The 19115-nt window shown below is 45.7% G+C and overlaps 1 protein-coding gene across 4 annotated transcripts in view; it reads right to left on the minus strand.

Annotated features, from left to right (window-relative positions):
• HELZ (helicase with zinc finger) overlaps window positions 1-19115 on the minus strand; it is a 1775655-nt gene that overhangs the window by 1657769 nt on the left and 98771 nt on the right. For all 4 annotated transcript variants that reach the window (XM_078654323.1, XM_078654320.1, XM_078654322.1 and 1 more), the window contains exon 3: window positions 17390-17617. In XM_078654323.1, the coding sequence (XP_078510449.1) occupies window positions 17390-17599 (210 nt within the window). In that variant the 5' untranslated portion in view covers window positions 17600-17617. The remainder of the gene's footprint in view (window positions 1-17389; window positions 17618-19115) is intronic.

The following is a 19115-nucleotide window of genomic DNA, read 5'->3' on the forward strand; positions in this document are numbered from 1 at the left end:
CCAGCAGCTGCGGCAGAAGGAGCCGCAAGACCCAGACCATTCTAAAACTTTAACTGACACTACATATACCGGCCACCGGGGATCTAGCTAGGCAACTGACTGCCCCTAGTCGAGGGAGCAAGTTTATGTTGTGAACCTTATTGGTCTGTGTTTGGTTACTTATCAGTGTTGATGTTTTAAGTATTGAAGTATTTGCATTGAGTGCTATTCTGCGGGTTGGGCGACAGACCGTTCCTTCTCCTCTTGCACACAGCTATTTCTTTTTGTCAGTCAGTCAGTCAAAGTTGGCTTTATTTCGATATGGAACATATCTTTAAAAGCGATACAATACAGTTTTAAAATGCATAAAAAAGCCATTTTCATAAAAGACAGTTACACAAAATCGGAATACGAATGGCAACAATAAATTACATAAAATTATCAATGTTTAAAACCTCAATTAAACAACATAAGAAAGCCTTTTTGACCTAATCAACCATGCCCAATTTAAAAACTTCGCCATGCCACAGACAAGTAGGGGCCGTGTGTCAGATTTTAAAATACGTAAGGCCTCGCTACATTGTCTGGTACCTAGTTCTTTGCATAGGGGTTTCAGCCACCTAAGGCGAGGAGCTTTGTATGCAGGGCATACGAAAAGAAAACGAGGGACCGACTCAATCCTGGTCTCACAGAATGGGCAAAAAGGAGTAGTCTGTACAGGTGGCTTCCATCTAGCAGTCAGTTCGCAAACAGGCAGCACTCCTATTCTAAATTTAAAATATAAAGCACTATCTCTAGGTTTTGAGATAATATCGAGATAGGGCTCTTGTAATGCCACCTCCTTTAATAGTAGGAATTCGACAGTACATCTACCTACATTACAATTAGAGTTAGAATTTCTCGAATCCCTTACCCAATTCCAATAGAATTTTTTCAAAACAGACTTGGGCAGTGCGGACCTAGACTGCCAGACCTCTCCAAGTAGACACTTCACATACCTCAACCATCCTATTTTGTACCAACCAGGCATTGATAAAACCTCTTTTAGCCCCTCCGCATAACTAGCAAGTTCCGGAACTCTCCATAAACGAGCCCAGAGGAGAAGAGGGCGCAACCTTGCCTGATCTTTAATGAAGCAACACCCCATATCGAGGAGTAGGGGAAGGGTGGGGGTACTATAAGGGAGACCCATTAAATCCTTCAAGAATTTGTTTTCTGAACAAGTCAGCTGATCCACATTCTGCGCCCCCAAAGCTCCGCCCCATAAAGCGCCGCACTCACACCTCTTGCCTTGTAGATGTCCAGTACTGGTGCAATTGGTTTGAGGGTAGAGGACCGTTGTTCTTTAAGCAGGGCCCCCACAACACTTTTGTGGTTTAGCAACACTTTTTGGAGATGACAATTCCACCTCATGGTGTCAGAGAGGCGGATTCCTAAATAGTCAAACTCCTTAACCCTTTCTAGGGATACTGAGTTCAACACAGGTGGCCTGCCCATCTTCTTCGGGGGATTCAAGACCAGATATTTGGTCTTTCCCGTATTGATTTCTAAACCCCTCAAATCGCAAAAAGATTGGAACCTATCAAGGAGGCTCTGCAGCCCAACCGGAGTCTTAGAAATCAAGAGGGTGTCGTCTGCAAATAGAAGAGTGGGTATTCTCTTGCCCGCCAGGGATGGAGCATCTGAAAGATTTTGTAAGAGATGCTCCACTACACCGTTAACATATAATGAAAACAGGGTGGGGGCTAAACCACAGCCCTGACGGACACCTCTATTTACAGCTATTCTAGCGGTCTTTTGGCCCTGATTTCCCCACCGAACCTGCGCAAAATTTTCCGCGTGGAACTTGATTATCAAAGATAATAGGTACGGTGGCATACCCAAATCAGATAGGACCCTCCATAAGCGGCTGCGGGGCACTAGGTCAAAGGCAGTCCATAGGTCTATAAAAGCGAGATACAGACTGCCTTTGCCCAGCACGACCACCTTCCAGTATAGCAACAGCAGGCGAAATGATTGCTCGATGGTCCCGGTACCTGACCTAAAACCCGCCTGGAAGTCAGAAAGTATCCTATTCTCCTCGACCCACTGGAGCACCCTCCCCAAAACCACCTTTCCTGCTACCTTCTGTGAAGAATCCAATAAACCTATGGGGCGATAATTAGCTGGGTTGTCCCGACTCCCTTTTTTAAAAATCGGGACGACCTCAGCGCCCATCCAGGAGCCTGGGAGAGGTGCGTCATAAAAGCTTGCATTAAGTAGTGATGCTATAAGCTTTCCCCATTCGAATTTGAAAATGCGGATCAAATCCCTGGGTAGGCCATCCAGCCCCGCAGCTTTATTTGGGATAAGACAAGAAATTGCATCCTCTACTTCCTTCCCTGTAAACAGAAGATCCTCACTTAGCCCAAAAAAGTCCACTGAAAAATTTTCAGTAGGATCTTCCCCCTCACCCAATGCCACGGTATACAGTTTGGAAAAATTATTAAACCATGACACCTCAGGGATATTACATGTTACAAGGGAATCCATAGGTTTGTCCTTGGCTCTGACTAGTTCCCAAAAACCCCTTGAGTCCCTCCCAGCGCTAGCCAATTTTAGGTCGCACCAAAACTGGTTCTCCCACTCTCTTCGCCATACCAATAGCACGCCCATACATCTTCCTGACAGTGCTAATTAAACCACTATCCTTAATTTTGACAGCCATAATTAGATCTCTTTTGGCACTTCGGCAGGGGGCAGAGTACCAGCCAGGGTTGCCCTTAGGACGCCCCTTCCTGTTGGCCCTATAGCCTGGGTTCCGCATAATAAAAAGGTCACCTAGTGCTTTGGTAGTGTTACTAAATAGAGTGGAAACCTCATAGGCATTTGATGCAACAGAATCTAAGCTGGATAGAGCACTGGCCATAATAGATCTTATTTCCAGAATCTTTCCTTCATCAAGAGCAACCTTTTCCCATTTTAAGCGTCTCCCACAGTTCGAGGGGCGAACTTCCCACGTTGACTTCCAGACCTGGGGTGCTTGCAGTTTTTTCCCAACCGTCCACATTGGGGACAGTGACATAGACAGCGGGTTATGATCGCTGTCAGTTAGAGGTAGAACTGCCATATCCAACAGATACTCCCAGAGTCTAAAATTCAACAGGATATAGTCAATTTGAGATGAATGACCTACCCTGTTAAAGGTGCGTGCCCCACAGGAATCCGACTTTGTCCGTCCATTTACTGCCCTCACACCATATTCCAGGGTTAGGGCATTTAAATGGATAGCTCTTTGGGTCCAACTTTTGATAGGTGGTATTGAGAGGGATGGAATGCCTCTCCTGGCATCATCCTCCTGGCTGCCTAAAATGTCATCCACCTCTAGGGGTTCAAAGGTGCAATTAAAATCCCCTGCTATCATTATGTATGTGTCTGCACTACCGGATCTAAGTTCGCCCTCAAGGCCTAATAGGGTCGATGAGGGCGTGCCTCCTTTCGAGGATCTAGCATAGATGTTAAAGATCACTAGAGACCGCCCCCCTAGAGGCCCTCTAATTACTAGTCTCTGTAAGTCCGGAGACTTGATATCTTTACTCGTTATGTGGTAGCCCAATGAGATGCTTATCCAGATTATTAGGCCGCCAGAAGGGCGACCTCTCCTTAAGGGTGAAGGAATTGCAGGAACAAAGTAGGTAATGTAACCGACCTTGTATCGAGGTTCCACACACCAAGTTTCCTGGAATAAGCATATCCCAAATGACTCGATAAAGGAGTTCCATTCGGGTATGTCCAGATTACGGGAAATGCCCGCTATATTCCAACTTACTATCTTCAGGGCCTCGTCCTCAGCTATGGCCTGTGCAAGAGAAGACCAGAATTGGTTAATACAGCATTCCCTAATATCTGCTGGTTAGGGGCATCAGGGACGGGCTCGCCAGAATTTAGGTAATCAATCGACTCCCCAGAATAGGAAGCGGCAAGGCCATCAGGAGACAATGGGTTATAACACTGGGACCCCAAAGCTATCTCTTTACAATCTAAGATACGGCTTTCCGCCTCCCCTAATAGATCAGGCAGCTCCAGACGAGGTTGATAACAATTTTGTCAACAGTCCTGCCATGACCAGTTAGAAAATGGGCATGGGTTTTGGCGAAACAAACTGTATTGAGGAAGGTTGTAGGAGGTTTGTCTGCCATCCCATCCCTTCCTAATAGTAGGTCTGGCAGGCCGGATGGAAGCTACACAGGGATTAAAAAAGCTAAGGTCACGGGTGCCAATTCCTAGACTTGAACTCATATTACCATCACTATTGGCAAAACTACAAACATAGCTGGCTACCCTAGGATCATCAAAATTGACCATAATACAGTCCCCCGTTATATCTTTAGGCCTAGTGCCTAACCAGCTAACCCTCCTCACATGAATTACCCGACCACCCAAAAAGTTAGGGAGAGGTCTATTTTCCTTCAACCAAAATAGCGTTTTATTTCTAAGTTCGTCAAAAGACTCCCGTTTACCTGGCATGAGCACGGGCACCCCAGTAAGAACTGCCACAAAGGGCTGACAGTCAGGGGGCAGATTGGGATTAGGGGCAATTACTGTGTCAGAGACGCTTCTTTGGTGTGGGATGGAGACTGGAATTGTTTTGCCAGATTTTTTGTCATTTGAGCCAGTACAATTACTATTACTAGATTTTTTGTTCCTAGCAGTGGCACTCGTCCCTAGGCCTCCAGACCTCACTGTTGTCATCGGACGAGAAGTGCTAACCACTGTTACACTTGGTGGCACCGGGACACCCACTGCGACCGCCCCCGAGTTTGGGACGGCCCCAGAAGGGGCCACAGTAAGTGCAACAAGGGTATTTGCCTCAACCACCCCAGGCACCGCCCCACATGGGGGATTTAAACTCTTTGAAGTAGACGGTGTCTCTTGAATGGCAAGATTCCTCACTGGACCATCCTCCTTATTTTTAAAATGAAGTTTAACAAAAGATTTTAAGGAGAAGAAGTGATCAAGAGTGACCTGCTCAAATCTGTCTAGCCGCTCTGTTAGCCCCTTTACTCTCTCCATAACCGGAATCAACAATGTTTCCATCATTTTCCCCAACTGGCGATCAATGGGGCCTCAAAAGAGGGGCCTTTGACAGGCTCAACAGGGTCGGATGTCAAATCCTCAGATGACTTCTCTGCAGTAGCACCTATAGCTACTCCCCCCTTTCGCCCCTGGGAATTGCTAGCACCCGGCACTGGACCCTTATTAGTCACCCCGCCCTGCTTCCATTTCTCCTTGGTTTCTAGAAGGGTTTCAGGTATTTACCCTTGCGCGGACTGCCAGGTCGTTTCCTTTTGCTAGAGGATAATCCATTTGCTGCCGACGGTAAAGGCACAGTAGTGGCTATGGGATCCTCATACCGCTGTAGGGTAGCTACCGGAGGCACAAATACAGAAGTCTCAATAGGCAGTAGCTCCGTCAACGCTCTATCGCCGCTAAGCAAAACCGCGTCCACCAAGCTCTCTAACCAATCCAGACTGGCCCTAACCGCAACGACCCGCGGATGGTCAAGGACGGGGGAAGCATTAACCAAGGGATCAGATACATGTGCTAAAGGAACATTAGCTAAGGGGTCGTTTGCATGAGCCGGGGAGGGAGCTAACGACAGCATGCCCAATGAAGAACGTTTATTTACAAAAGGATCCTCGGAAAGACGCTGTTCTGTCATGGCGATTTCTTTTTCAATTACCGTAACAACACGAGTAATAAATCGGTCCATAGTCCCAGTAACACACCCAACACCGTCCCCACCTCCCCCCCTCAAGCTCCTACCCGAGCGGGTTGACATTGGCATAAGTGCCCCAAACGAATAGAAGGGCTACTTACAGAGTCCTGAAAGGGGTTCCTCTAGCTAACAGAGTATTAAGCACAGTACTCAATGTTCATGCTACCCATCAGCCGAATATCAGAGGGGTGGCCCAGCCCAGCCCTGCACAGCCCCGGACGGCCACAGACGGCCCACCCTTTGCCTGGCTCGTCCCGCGCTGCAGAACACTGAGTCAATAATGTAGGCGGAGTGGCAGCTTGGGGGCGGGGCTGACAGGGGGCACAGACCAGGTGAATATGGCCGTGCAGGGACTCCTGGGAGAGCGAGTCTCTGCCGCACAGCGCCTCTCCCCTGTCGCTACTGTTCCTCCCCTCCGCCTCCAAGGGTCCGTAATCAGCGTCTCAGCCAGCTGGTCCCAGCGATGCGGCACCCGAGAAGTGGGTGCGGCGAGAAGCGGTCAGGAAGGTCAGGAAACACAATGCTAGGCAGGCGTCCAAAGGTCAGGTGCAGGTGCAGTTTGATGAAGTGGTTTAGTGATGTGAGCAGGTTGTTGGTGGGGAGAGGGGGATTCGGGGGAGGTTAAGTAAGTCTTTTGCTCCTTTCTTGTTAATCACACAGGCAACTCAGGGGATGAGTGCGCTCCACGCCACATCAAGGTTCGATGAGTCTTCCACACATGTATGAGATGCTCGATACCCATAAGGAAGAGCCACACCACAGGTTATGACCCGTACCTTCACAGTAATAATGTGGAACTTCAATGGCCTAGGTGACGAGATTAAAAGAGGCTTGGTGGCACAGTACATTAAACAAATGCACCCTGACATAGTCATTCTACAAGAGACCCATTTACAAGGTAGTCAATATGGTTTCCTTGGACGAGACATGTACACCTCCCTGGCTCACGCGGGCTACACCATCGGGTCCCAGGGAGTAGCGCTCTTCATTAAAAAGTACCCTAATTTTGAAGTGGTGCGAAGATGGACAGACCCTCAGGGACGCTTTGTGGGAGTCACAAGGAAGTGGGACAGACACAATCATGATATGCCTTTACGCACCACCCAGACTACAGGCCCCCACCTGGAGTACAGTGGACAGCGTACTCCTGGAGACTCCCTCGTCGCTACATGTGGTGGTGGGCAACTTTAATGACGTAATGCATACATCACTGGACCGCTCTGGGTCTAGCAGGGGACTGATGGGAACCACCCGGCTGATGCACTTTGCTAACAATTTTGGGCTTACTAACTTATGGCGCCATCAGCATCCCCAGGACTGATAATATTCCTATTTTACAGGCTCTATAGAGTGCACTCAAGACTGGATTACAAGTTTGTACCACGGGATGAGGTAGGGGAAATTGGGAAGGCGGAATATCTCGCTGGAAGCACAGAGACGAATACCGTCACCTAGCAATGGATTCTGCCAGGAAAATTGATTCTGCCAGGAAACAGAGACTGACTCTACGAAGTCAGAGACAAAGCCGGACAACTTGCCTGGCTAAGCAAGCAAGAATTACAGGACAGATAAGTATGGGAAATTATCTATGGCTAGGGAGTGACTTACACTACGAGAAACACATTGCGAATGTTTCCGCAAACTGTTATAAAAATAATTATGAGGCTTGCCTACACAATAGCCCTTCAAATATAGAAGATAATGACCACCCATAGTTTGTGAAACACTGCGCTAGAGGGGACCTGTTTGCTACTTACCAAGGCTCATACAGCTTGAACACTGCATTGCATTAATTCACAATTGCTTTTTGTTGTTCATCTAAATAGTTTGTTATAACACCTCAAGAAGACATTAGGTCAGAGGAGGCAAACCAATATTCATTTAGTAGGTTAGTGCTAAGAAGGTTGGGCTACATGAAGTTTCAGCTGTACAAATTATGATTGTTATAATAATGCGCACACCATGCAGACTTTCCAGTTTCAATCATTTCCTATGCTGAAAATGGCTAGAAAAACCTCTCAGCAAATTTAATCTTTTCCAAGCCGCTAAGAAAGCTGCTCGATATCTACTGCTTTGCTGCATACTTGAGATTCAGGGGTTTGTCATGATTTTGTTAATTATTGCATTATTCGGTACTTTAGAGACTTTTTGGTAAAGGACTTCTATGCATGTTCATATTACTGCTACATCTAGATTTTCACAATTTCTGTATTGTACTTTTGAATATAATAAACTTTTGTGTTTTTCCAAAAATGTCATTTTTTTGTTTTTTGTATAATTTTTATTGGTATTTACACATTACAAAATACAGTGTGACATAACAATTATCAAGTTCCACGGGTATACACATAGGGATCTGCAATTTGCAGTGGTGTCTGCCCCACAGTCTTGCACACATATAACATTGAACATATAGGTTATTACGATTGAGCGTGTGTCACCGTTATACATAAAACGTAAAAACAGAACATAGAAGTAGTGTTGGGCAGTTGCTTAGTGTTAGACCCCCGAATCTTCGTTGGGTTGCGTATAGCTGGTCAGGAGTCTTCTGTTGCTTATGGGGGTTTGTATGGACTAAGGAAGTTGTCTAGTGTTGACCACATCTCTCACTTGGGGTTCCTCCCTGGTGTGTGTCTTAGTGCAGTGATGTCTGGCCCTCTGAGAAATGTAACCCAGTTCAGCCACCCCTTGAATGTGGCTTTGGTGGTATCCTTCCATTTGGCTAGCACTGGTTTGACTGCTGTCGTCAGGAGGAAGTCCAGGAGGTTTGTATCCTGTTGTGTTGCTATGTCTGCTGTGATGTGAGCAGTGGTTGTTGTGGCAAATGTTTGTTCTAGAGCACAGCCTAGGGCTTTGTTGATGAAGCTGAACACCTTTCCCCAGAATTTGCTGACCTTACTACAGTGAAAGATGAGGTGAGCGAGGTCTCCCCTTTCTGTACCGCAGTTCCAGCAGCTGTCATTGTCTCTTAGGCCTATCGATGCTAGACAAGCTGGTGTCCAGTATGCCTGGTGTAGTAATCAAAATTTAGTCTGTGCTAGCACTGGGGATATCATATTTTTGATGGGGCCGCACAGAAGGTTTGTAGTTCTTGTTCAGTGACATTGAAGCCTAGATGTGTTTCCCAGTAGCTGTTGTTCTTTGCGTGGAGTATGGAGGAGACTGGGCAGAGGAGTTTGTACAAGTGTGAGACCTGGTGACCGGCCTTGTTTATGTTTTCCATGTACTGAAAGATTGAGGGTTTGTGCTTGGTTAGTTTAGCTTTTGTTAGGGCTGTTTTGATTGCTCAGAAATTGTATAGTTCCATGTCGGGGAGGTCGTGTCTTTTTTTCAGGCTTTTGAAGGTGTGGGGCGATCCCTCCTCTTCCAACTGAGCTGGATACGAGAGTCCAAGCTTTCTCCAAGTCTGCATGTCGAGGGTCTTCCCTCTGAATTTAATCTTGGGGTTTGCCCAAAGTGTTTCCCAGAGCAAGTTTTTGATGCTATTCTCAAGCTTCTTGTTTACTTTGAGCAGCACCTGCCTAGTAATCTTGCAGATCGGGTTGTTCTTTGTGCCTGCTTGTTGGCGGTGAGGAGAGTTAGTGGCTCCGCATTATTTAGGATGGCTTTCTCTATAGAGAGCCAGGTTAGGGTGTATGGCTGTTTCGTAAGTACTCAGTGCATCCCTTGTCTGGCTATGAAGGCTGTCTGGAAGGTTCTCAGGTCCGCCACATTGAGAACACCTAACTTTTTTCCTAGTCTTAGTTTTGGGAGGCTAATTCTAGGTTTCTTGTCTCGCCATTTAAATTTGTTTAACATTTGATCTATCTTTCTGTGGAATTCGTCCGTGAGAGCCAGGGGGAGCATACCTGCTAGGTAGTTTACTATGGGAGTGATCATCATCTTTACTGTATCTATTCTACCCCACCAGGTGATGAATTTGGGCGACCAGGTTTCCAGTAGCCCTTTGATCTTTTCCAGGGTGGTTTTCTCATTCTGTTTCTAGAGTCCATCTTCGGCTTCTCCCAAATTGGATTCCTAGATATTTCACAAACCCAGGTTGCCAGGCCAACCCTGAGGTTTCTATTATCTCTCTGGTTGTGTGTATGTTGAGGGGCATGCATTCCAATTTGTCTCTGTTCAGTTTGTATCCCGAGTGTTTAGCGTACATTTCAATGATGTGCATGAGTGCTGGTATGGAGTGAACGGGGTCCTCCGTTATTATGAGTAAGTCATCCGCGTAGGCTGCGAGTTTGGCTGTGGTGTTGTTGATGGTTATGCCCGCTATATTTCTTTTAACTAGGATATCCCTAATCAGGGGTTCAAATGCTAGTAGGAACAGCAGCGGGGATAGCGGGCATCCTGGTCTCGTCCCTCTCTGGAGGTTAAATTGGGCAGATGTTGCGCCGTTAATAGCCATCTGTGCTTTAGGAATAATGTACAGTGCCATGACTTTCTGCGTGAAGCCATCTTCTAGGCTGTATGCTTGCATACTTTTCTCTAGGAAAAGCCAGGATACCCTGTTAAAGGCCTTTTCTGCGTCTAGCGTAATAGCTACCGCTGGGTTATATGTTTTAGAGGAGTGCTCTATGACATGGCTGAGGAGTCTAGTGTTGTCATGAGACATGCGTGTTTACAGGTAGCCTACCTGTGTATTCACAATCAGCTGTGGGAGCACTTTATTTAGTCTTGTGGCTAGGATTTTGGCGTATAGCTTGCAGTCTAAGTTTATTAGTGAGATGGGGCGGTAGTTTTTGGGCCATTGTGGGTCTTTGCCTTCTTTGGGTATGACAATTATGTTGGCTTGTGACAGATTCTGTTACAGCACTCTCCCTTCTGCAGTGGTTGAAGACTTTATTCAAGACCGGAAGTAGCTGGTCTTGGACGGTTTTGTAGAAGGGCGATGTATATCCGTCTGGACCTGGAGCTTTATTGTCTTTTAGTGCCTTAATAGCTGTAATGATCTTGTTTGTTTTTATGTCTTGACCTAGTGTCCTGGCTTCCTCTTTCGTTATCTTGGGAAGGTTTAGTCTGTCTTGGTAGGCTGAGCAGCCCTCCAGGTCCGGATTGTCATCTTTTTTGTAGAGTTCTTTATAGAATTCCATGAACGTGTGTAGGATATCTTTGTTCCGGGTGTGTGTCTTGTTGTTTGCATCTGTGATTGTAGAGATACAGTATTGCCTTTCTTTGTGTTTGAGGTATGACGCTAGGGTTTTCTCTGCTTTATTAGCCTCGCAGAGGTTGATTTGTTTATATTTTCTAATCCATAAGCCCGCTCTTTCGCTCAGAATCCTATTGAATTTGTACTTTTTCCCTGTGAGTTCTACCAGGGCGGCTGTGTTCGAGGTGTCCCCAATGTGCTTAATTTCTAGTTGTTTGATGTCATTTTCTAGTTGGTCTAGCTGTGCTTTAGTTTCTCTGTCTCTTCTGGCCTTGATTTCCATTAGCATGCCTCTGATGGTCGCCTTAAGGGCGTCCCACAGGCTTTTTGGGTCTATGTCTGGTGTGTCGTTTTCTTTGATATAGTCCTGAATGGCTTTCTCAATTCTGCTTTTGTCCTCCTTCTTTGCCATGGTAATGTTGTTGAATCGCCATCTGCGTGTGATGTGTTAGTTATGCCGACCAGTTCAATGTAGGCTGAAGCAAGAGTAGTCAGAGATTGTACTTGCCGCAATTCCTGTGTGTTCTATCAGGTGTGTGTGTGAGCCTGAGATGCGGATGTAGTCTATTCTGCTGTAGGAGTTGTGAGGGTTAGAATAGAAGGTGTAATCTCTGGTATCAGGGTGTTGGAGGCACCATGGATCTTCTAGGTTGAATCTGTTACATATGTTGTTTACAATATTGTGGGAGGCGGGGGTCGGGCTTGTGACCTTGATTGTCTATCTAGGGTGTGTGGTCCAGTGCAAGGTTGAAGTCAACTGCCAGCCCAGTCATGTCGTTCGGCTGGTAAGCCTCTAGTTCTCGCATTACCCCCTCCCAGTATGTTGTATCATCTGTGTTTGGTGCGTAAATGTTTGTTACCAGTATGGTTTCTTCACCTCTTTTCAGCTGGGTGATCAGTAGTCTCCAGTCATCGTCATACTGAGCTTTCTCAATAGTGATCTTGGATTTACTGTTTATCAGGGTGATGACGCCCCTTTTTTTGTCTACCACCGGTGAGCAGGCTACCTGACCTATCCATCTCGCCCTTAGCTTGCTCGCGTCTTCCTTGGATAGTTTGGTTTCCTGTAGTAGGATGATCTCCCCTTTGGTCTTAGCCAGGTAGTCTAGTACTTTCTGTCTCTTAAATCGGGTGATTTAGAACCTTAACGTTGAGGGAGACTATCTTTAGGTCAGCCTGCAGTGCATTATTGTTATTCAGAGTCATGGCTTACAAAGCGCTGGTCGTGACTTTGGATCTGCATGGGTGTAGTTACAGCGATATTCGGACATGTACGGGCTATCTGCGTGTGTCAAGGTAGTTGGCTGTGGTGGTTGCTTTGCTTCGGACAGTCTAACTGGGCATTTGGTGTGGACAAAGACGAAGACATGGACGAGACATACTGAACAGACGGAACAGACATGACGGACACAACAACCCCTCTCCCCCCTCACCTCCCCCCCCCCTCCTCCCAACCCTCCCCCTCCCTGAAACTGCGTACTGTAGACGTGCGACAGCAAGGTCCCTCCCGCCCCATCCCCGGGATATTCTAACTCGCCATTGTAGTGTGCTTATATGAAGCATGCAGCATTATAGAGTAGATATGTCCGTTGCGCTTATCTCTACAGTGACACATACTAGCACAGAAGTTAAAGGATATTAGCAGTCTTATGGTCGATCATGTCGGGCTTTTCATCTCTGTGCACCGGTGTGTGAGACTTTTCCCTGCTGTGATTACAGCGGGCTTTGCGTGAGGTAGATTCTGTTGTGCAATGGATTGCAGTCTTGGGATGCTCATGAGGTAGATTTTCCACTGCAGGTTGTGGTTCTTCCTAGCTACCACAAAGATGGTGTCCGTTTGATGTGAGCGTAGTGTTTTGCATATTATCGGTCTTGGTCCCGATCTGTTGGATTGTCTGAAGGCAGGGACTCTGTAAGCTTTGTCTAGCTCGAAGGGGTTTTCGAATTTGAGATTCGTTAGATTGGGAATGAGGTTCTGTATGAGTGACGAGACGGCTTTATCTTCCTACCCTTCTGGCACTCCCAGAATTCTTATATTACCTCTTCTGTTACAGTCCTCAAACTCTGCTGCTTGTTTACGAAGATCAGTGGTTGCCTTGGCAATGGTGCCGATCACCTTTCCTGTGAGCTGAGATCTGTCCTCAATGTCACGGACTCTCTGTTCGACTTCAGATAACCCGCCATTCGCTGTGTGGATGTCTGCTCCGACCGCCGCTAGCTCGTGTTGGATTGCGTCCGTGGTCTTTTTAGTAGTTTTTGCCAGGTTGTGGACTTCAGCCAATATTTTGAGTATGCTGTCCAATTTGCTGCTGATGTCAGATTTTTGTTTTATGGGCGATTCAGAGAGGCCTTCGGGCTTTGCTTTTTTCGGCTGTTGGGCTAATTTCCCTTCATTGCCGGCTATTTTTATTATGCCCCTCTTTGCTAGTAGGCTTTTCGCATCTCTTGCTGCAGTCTTGTGGAGCCGATTGGTCCTCTTGTCTTTGTGGGCTAACGCTTTGTGGCTCGTTGTTCTTCTGCCTATTTGATCTTGTATATGTTCTTGGTTGTGGTAGACTCAGCTTGGAGCTCCTTATTTGCTCTGGCCACCCTTGTTCATCTTTCTTTTTGTGTGCTTTGCCCCCCTCGTGCGCGTTCTCTTCCGTAACTAGGCTTCTTTGTTGGCGCGTTCAAGAGTGGCTGCCAATTCTCTTGTGTGTGTGGCAGATTTATTTTCCTCCGTTATCGCACGGGGTGGGTCGCTGCCGCCTGTGATGCCTTGTCCTCAGGCTTGTCTGCAAGATGGTGAATCTGGTGGATTTGCGTGCTCCTCTAACGATTTGTTGCCTCCTTTGCTTGGTGCTGTGCGTGGGCGCCGGCTCTCTTGGTCCCTCTGTTGTGTTTCGTTTGCGAGCGCTTTAGTTTTTGTTCTCTCTAGCACTGGCTCTGTGCTCTCTGGGGTGGGTCTGTTCAAGATGGTGGCCCTCTTGTATTGCTTTCGGTTTCGCACTTTCCTCCGGGTCACCACTAAGCGCTCTCTCAGTTAATGCTGAGCTCTTCCTCTTCTTCCCCACCCCCAGATGGCTGCACCCCACTGCGACTTTGGCTTCAAATTCTGGCCGTTGCTATGGTATCGTTATGGCATCCGTGGTGTTTCGGTGGTGGGGTATGCCACGCGGGGTGGGGGGTGTCTAGCACTGATGTCTTGTTGGTGCCGCGCTCTCGAGAGTAGGTGGACTTATCCTCTGGTTTGCCTGCAGAAGGCGGATCTACGTGCGCTTACGAGCACTTTGGTTATTGATCGCATCTGCCCTGGCGCTGTGCCCTCCTCGACGGGTCAGTACAAGATGGTGGCGCCCTTGTATTACTTTCGGTTTTGCTCTTTCCTCTGGGTCTCCACTGAGCGCTTTAGCCGTGGCTTGCCTTATTGTTTGCTCCTTGTTTGAATTGCGCTGCTTGAAGCTCGAGTTTGGCTGGCGCGGGCTTCTGCTTAGCTCCCCTGTCCGCCGCGATTCGTTGTTAAGCTCCTTCACAGTCCTGCCCACCCTAATGATGGCCGCCCCCAGCAGTGTCTTTCGGTTTCGATTTCTGACCATTGTTGTTGTACCAGGTAAGGCCCTTCACGGAGTCTCGGTAGTGGGATATACCACACAGGGTGGGGGTGTTTAGAACGGACCTCGTAGTGACATTACGGTATCGCCGTGGTCCTCACTTCTTTTGTGCTCTTGTTGTATCGCCCCCCTTAAACCGCATCTGCCATTTTGGTCTCCTCTCTTCTCCTGGGGTCCGCTTCTTAAGTTCGACTTTACCAGCTCTGTTGTTCTTGTTGCTCGATCTAGTCTATGCCCCTCTGCTCACCAGAGGTTCCGATTTCGTCTGGTCTAGTTGAAGCTTCGTTTTGCTTGCCGGAGTCACGCTATCGTCTCGCTGTTATCCCTGGGTGTAGCGGAGCTCTGGACTTGGGCAACTCTCTCCATTGCCGTCCAAGCCACGCGCCCCCCTCCCCCAAATTTCTAATCTCAAACTCCTATTTTGAGTCAGTCCTTTCTTATGTACTTTAAATCTTGTCTCTGTGACAGATTATCTCAGAATCTGAGGTTAAAAGTATCCCTGAGCCCCGCAGTCTGGGTGCTGCAGTGACATGGAGATTATCGAGAGAAAGCACGTCTAAACTTCATTTTGCTTTACCCATGACGTGAGGCAGATGCAAAACCCGGGGGGGGGGGGGGGGGGGGGAGTTGGGGGACTCCACAAAAAAATAGTTATCCAATCCTTATCACAGGGACACAAGGTAATATTCCCTCAACCGATGTTTTCACTGTCCAGGCAGTGACTGGTTAGACTTTATTAAAATATTTAGGCATATGGTTTAATAAGGATATCAAGGAACTTGCCAATCTCAATCAAAAGAAAATCCAGACAAGAGTATAAGAAGCTAAGGATACAGAAAATGGAGTGTGCATGGTTCATCAAATTCAATATGGTGTGAAAAGGAATCAATTAAGATAACGAAACGCACTGCTGGCTCATTTAGAGATTTATTTTATTAAAAATGTATGTTTAATGAACATTAAATTACAATTATACTGACACGTTTATTGTACTGAGATAGATTGTGAATGGATAAGAGGTCATTTAAGAACTATTCTTTTAAGAACTCCAACATTGTTAGACCACTTACGTCAGGGAAACAGAGCTGTAAACCTTTCGCGGGACATTCACGTACTTGCAAACACTAAACAAATTTGCATCAAGTTAAATATCATTATTTCTAAACAAGGCAGTTTTACAATGTCTGAGCCAACAACTCAAGGCCTCATTGTATGGAAGGTGTAGAAATTCCTAGTCTCTAAAATAAATTTGCTTCCATTCAGGGAATTCGCTTTACATGACTTTGGATTTTCAGAGTCACAGATTAGTCAAAAGTCACACCCACTTTGATGGAGAGCAGATTATTTACCATTCACAATCTGTACTGAACTCCAGACGGAGTTCATACACTAGCTATCCTACAAGTAGCCTCTAATTGGAACTGTCCCGCAACCAGGTGGGGTCCTTTTAAATATACTGTTTAATTGTTAATATGTACATCCTCTCTGGCTGGAGGTCATCAAGCTCATGAAAAAAAGTTACTGAAAAATCACTCTTGACCCTATTGTAGTTCAGCTCGGTATCAGGACACTCAAAAAGTGTCCCAGAATGGAACCAAGTTACAATCTGATCTTGACAACTGGTGTTCAAACTATGTTCAATAACCAGACATCAGCAAACATCTCAATACACATTTTGGAGTCTGATAGTGTTTTAGAGTAGTTCTGACAACTAAACCCTGCAATATTCTAAACTTATTAATAATGATCGCCCATCTATGGAAAACTGACATGGACTGGTGCATGCTCCAGGAAAAAACAGTATACATACCACGGGGGTGCCCGAAGAAGTGGGTAGAAATCTGGTCCAACTGGAATGAATATAGAGGCAACATCTGTGCCCCCCCCCCACCCCCCGGTTGACCTGATTGATGAACCGCTCGCACTGTGACCGCATTGTGAAGTTTTGCCCTGAATGCATTATATCATAAAATTATGTAGGTACTGTGACTCCTCGCACTACCAATGTGGATAATGAATGCTCTGACTGTACTGACCACTGCCCTTTTTCTTTGTTGTTAATAAAAAAAATAATGATCGCCCATTATAGAACAAACTAGACTTCTAGCTAAAGACCAGAAATCCTTCTCAAACCACACTTCCGCTCCAGTACATTACTCTGGTTTGACCGATAAAATACCGAGGGTTCATCTAATTACAACCAGGCTTTTATAATCATGCTAGAAGATCACTAAAAAATGCTATTGCTTCATATAGTAGAGTTTCTCCAATGGCAAGTGTAATAAGTCTTTTAATGCACACTTAACATATTGCTGTGCTATTATTCAGTGATGTTAAAACATTGTATTTCTGGTTGCAGCCTTATAATTTGCTCTTACTTCTATTTTTTTCTGATGGACAGCCATACAATTATCATTTGTTTCTCTGATTTCCTTTATTCAGTTGTTTGTACTTCATTTCTTTCTTTCACAATAAAGTTGGAAAGGAAAAAAGCGTGGCCTATCTTTGAAAAGGGAGATACTGGCACAGGGTACACATTAAACGCTTTAAAGTTGCACTCTCCTGTTTATTAAGAAATCGGGTCATGCCTGTAATGCTAAAAATGGCCAACCACTTGGGAAAGATGGAATGTCAACAAATTAGGCTATGGGGATGGCCTTTGATCTTTGAACTGAGCCATTATCAGAGGCAAATAAATGTTTTTGCTGTTCAAAGTAAAATCTCCGTTGTTCTTAAGGAGCTTCAGGGATACAACACTAATATGCTGCAATCTCCTTCCTACTAGTACTCAAGCGGTTCAACTTGTGATTCAGACTTTAGGGGAAACACGCCATTAACCATCAGAAATGAGACCAAATTTGGGTTAGTACCACAACAAATATTCTTACACACGGAGCTCAGAATAAAATGAGTAAAACTTACAAGTTGCAATAAAGAAGCAATTCTGTAAAGAAGGCTCTCAATTTTGATTCGTTCAATTTCGGCCTGGCCAGCCTCGGTGGGATTAGTGGAGGCATACTGGCTGAGGGAAAGGAGCGTCTCCGTGCAGAACTGTAGGGCCACTTCGTAGTCTTGTCGTCTAAATGATTCAAATGCTTGTTCACATAAATTCTCAGGTCTTCTGTCTGCCATGACTTAGGGACAGAAATCCTACAAAAAAAAGAAAAAGAAATATTAACTCAGAACTCTATCAATTTGCGAAATTGTTTATACAATTTGTCATTTTTTGCCAAGAATGAGCTTTGCTAGTGATGCTTAGGTTTGTTTTAAAAATAAAATATTAACTTCATAACAATAGGAAGCCATGCTGCCAATTGGACAGAGTGGTTTCAGACACATGGTACCCAATTCACATTTCGCCTCTTCGATTTGATCATTTATCACTTGTGTGTGGGGAAAAAGGAAACCACAAAAGCAGATTTAACTGTAATTGAAATAAATATTTACAAGTCTGAATGCTTGGATTTTATGCAGTACATAAACACACTACAAACCTTCATAGATGCATGCACATATGCAGAGCAACACGTGGAGATGCACAGGCAATCACAGGGTAACTACTACACACAATCCAGGCATACAGGCAACCACCCACACACAAAATACATAAGTAAAATGCAGACAAAATATATATAATACGCACAACATAGTAAGAGAAGCAAAGAACAGGCACACAAACGCTGCTGTCGGAGGGTCAGACATACAAACTGATGTATGTACAGATATAATAACCACAGCCATCTATTAATGCATAGAACAAAACATCTACTGGTTCTCACGCCAACGGAGAAGTAGGTTCCCATATACTCAAGAAAAAAATACCCACAGACTAATTCATCTTCTCTAAACACAAACTGATGACCAGTAATAAAATTAGCTCAAATTTCTCCTTTTGATTATTTGCCCTCAATTCTAGAGCACTTTGCCCTTTAATTGGTAGTGTCAGCATGACTTCGTCGTGTTTAGGTCAGGCTATGTACAGTTTTAGCTGTCCTACAAAGTTAATGACACCTAAATACATCAAACACAGAGAGGGCAATGGATCAGCTCTCCTCATATACTGCTGGTTACAAACGTCAGTTACATTTCAGAACAGCCCGCATGACAGCCATTTGGTATAGGAAGTGTCAGTCATGCATATGGAGTTTGTGAGAAGTTTTGTCCCAACAACAGAACAATAAAAATATCAATATATGTTGTCAGATTATGTAGATGACGGAGTCTCTGTGCGAGACTGTGTTAGGACTGATCCCGCTTCCCAAGAAAGGGAAACAAATGCAATATAAATTTGCCCAACCAGGCCTCCTACCAGATAGCTATACACTGGGCCAGTCCTAACACCTTGGCTGTCACCAAGTGGAAGTCAGACTTGTTGGAGTGGGCGGTAGAGGAACATAGAGTTAGGAAGGTGCGCACAGATGAAAATGCGGAAAGGGATCTTGAAAGCTGGGCAGCATGCTGTACGTCCTGCATGTGCAAGTTGAGGAGCAGACGGATGTAAAGGAACCGGTTGGGGAGGTAGATGGGGGCCGGACAGCTTCAGAGGTGTTACACACATCAGGAAGCTCATTCGTTTCACCTGAAACTTCAGAAAGTGAACCCTCATTGGCTCTGCAGGCCTGGTCACTGAATGGATGTGAGGGTGATT

The sequence above is a fragment of the Lissotriton helveticus genome, chromosome 7, assembly GCF_964261635.1.
Source record: "Lissotriton helveticus chromosome 7, aLisHel1.1, whole genome shotgun sequence".
Lineage (NCBI taxonomy): Eukaryota > Metazoa > Chordata > Amphibia > Caudata > Salamandridae > Lissotriton > Lissotriton helveticus.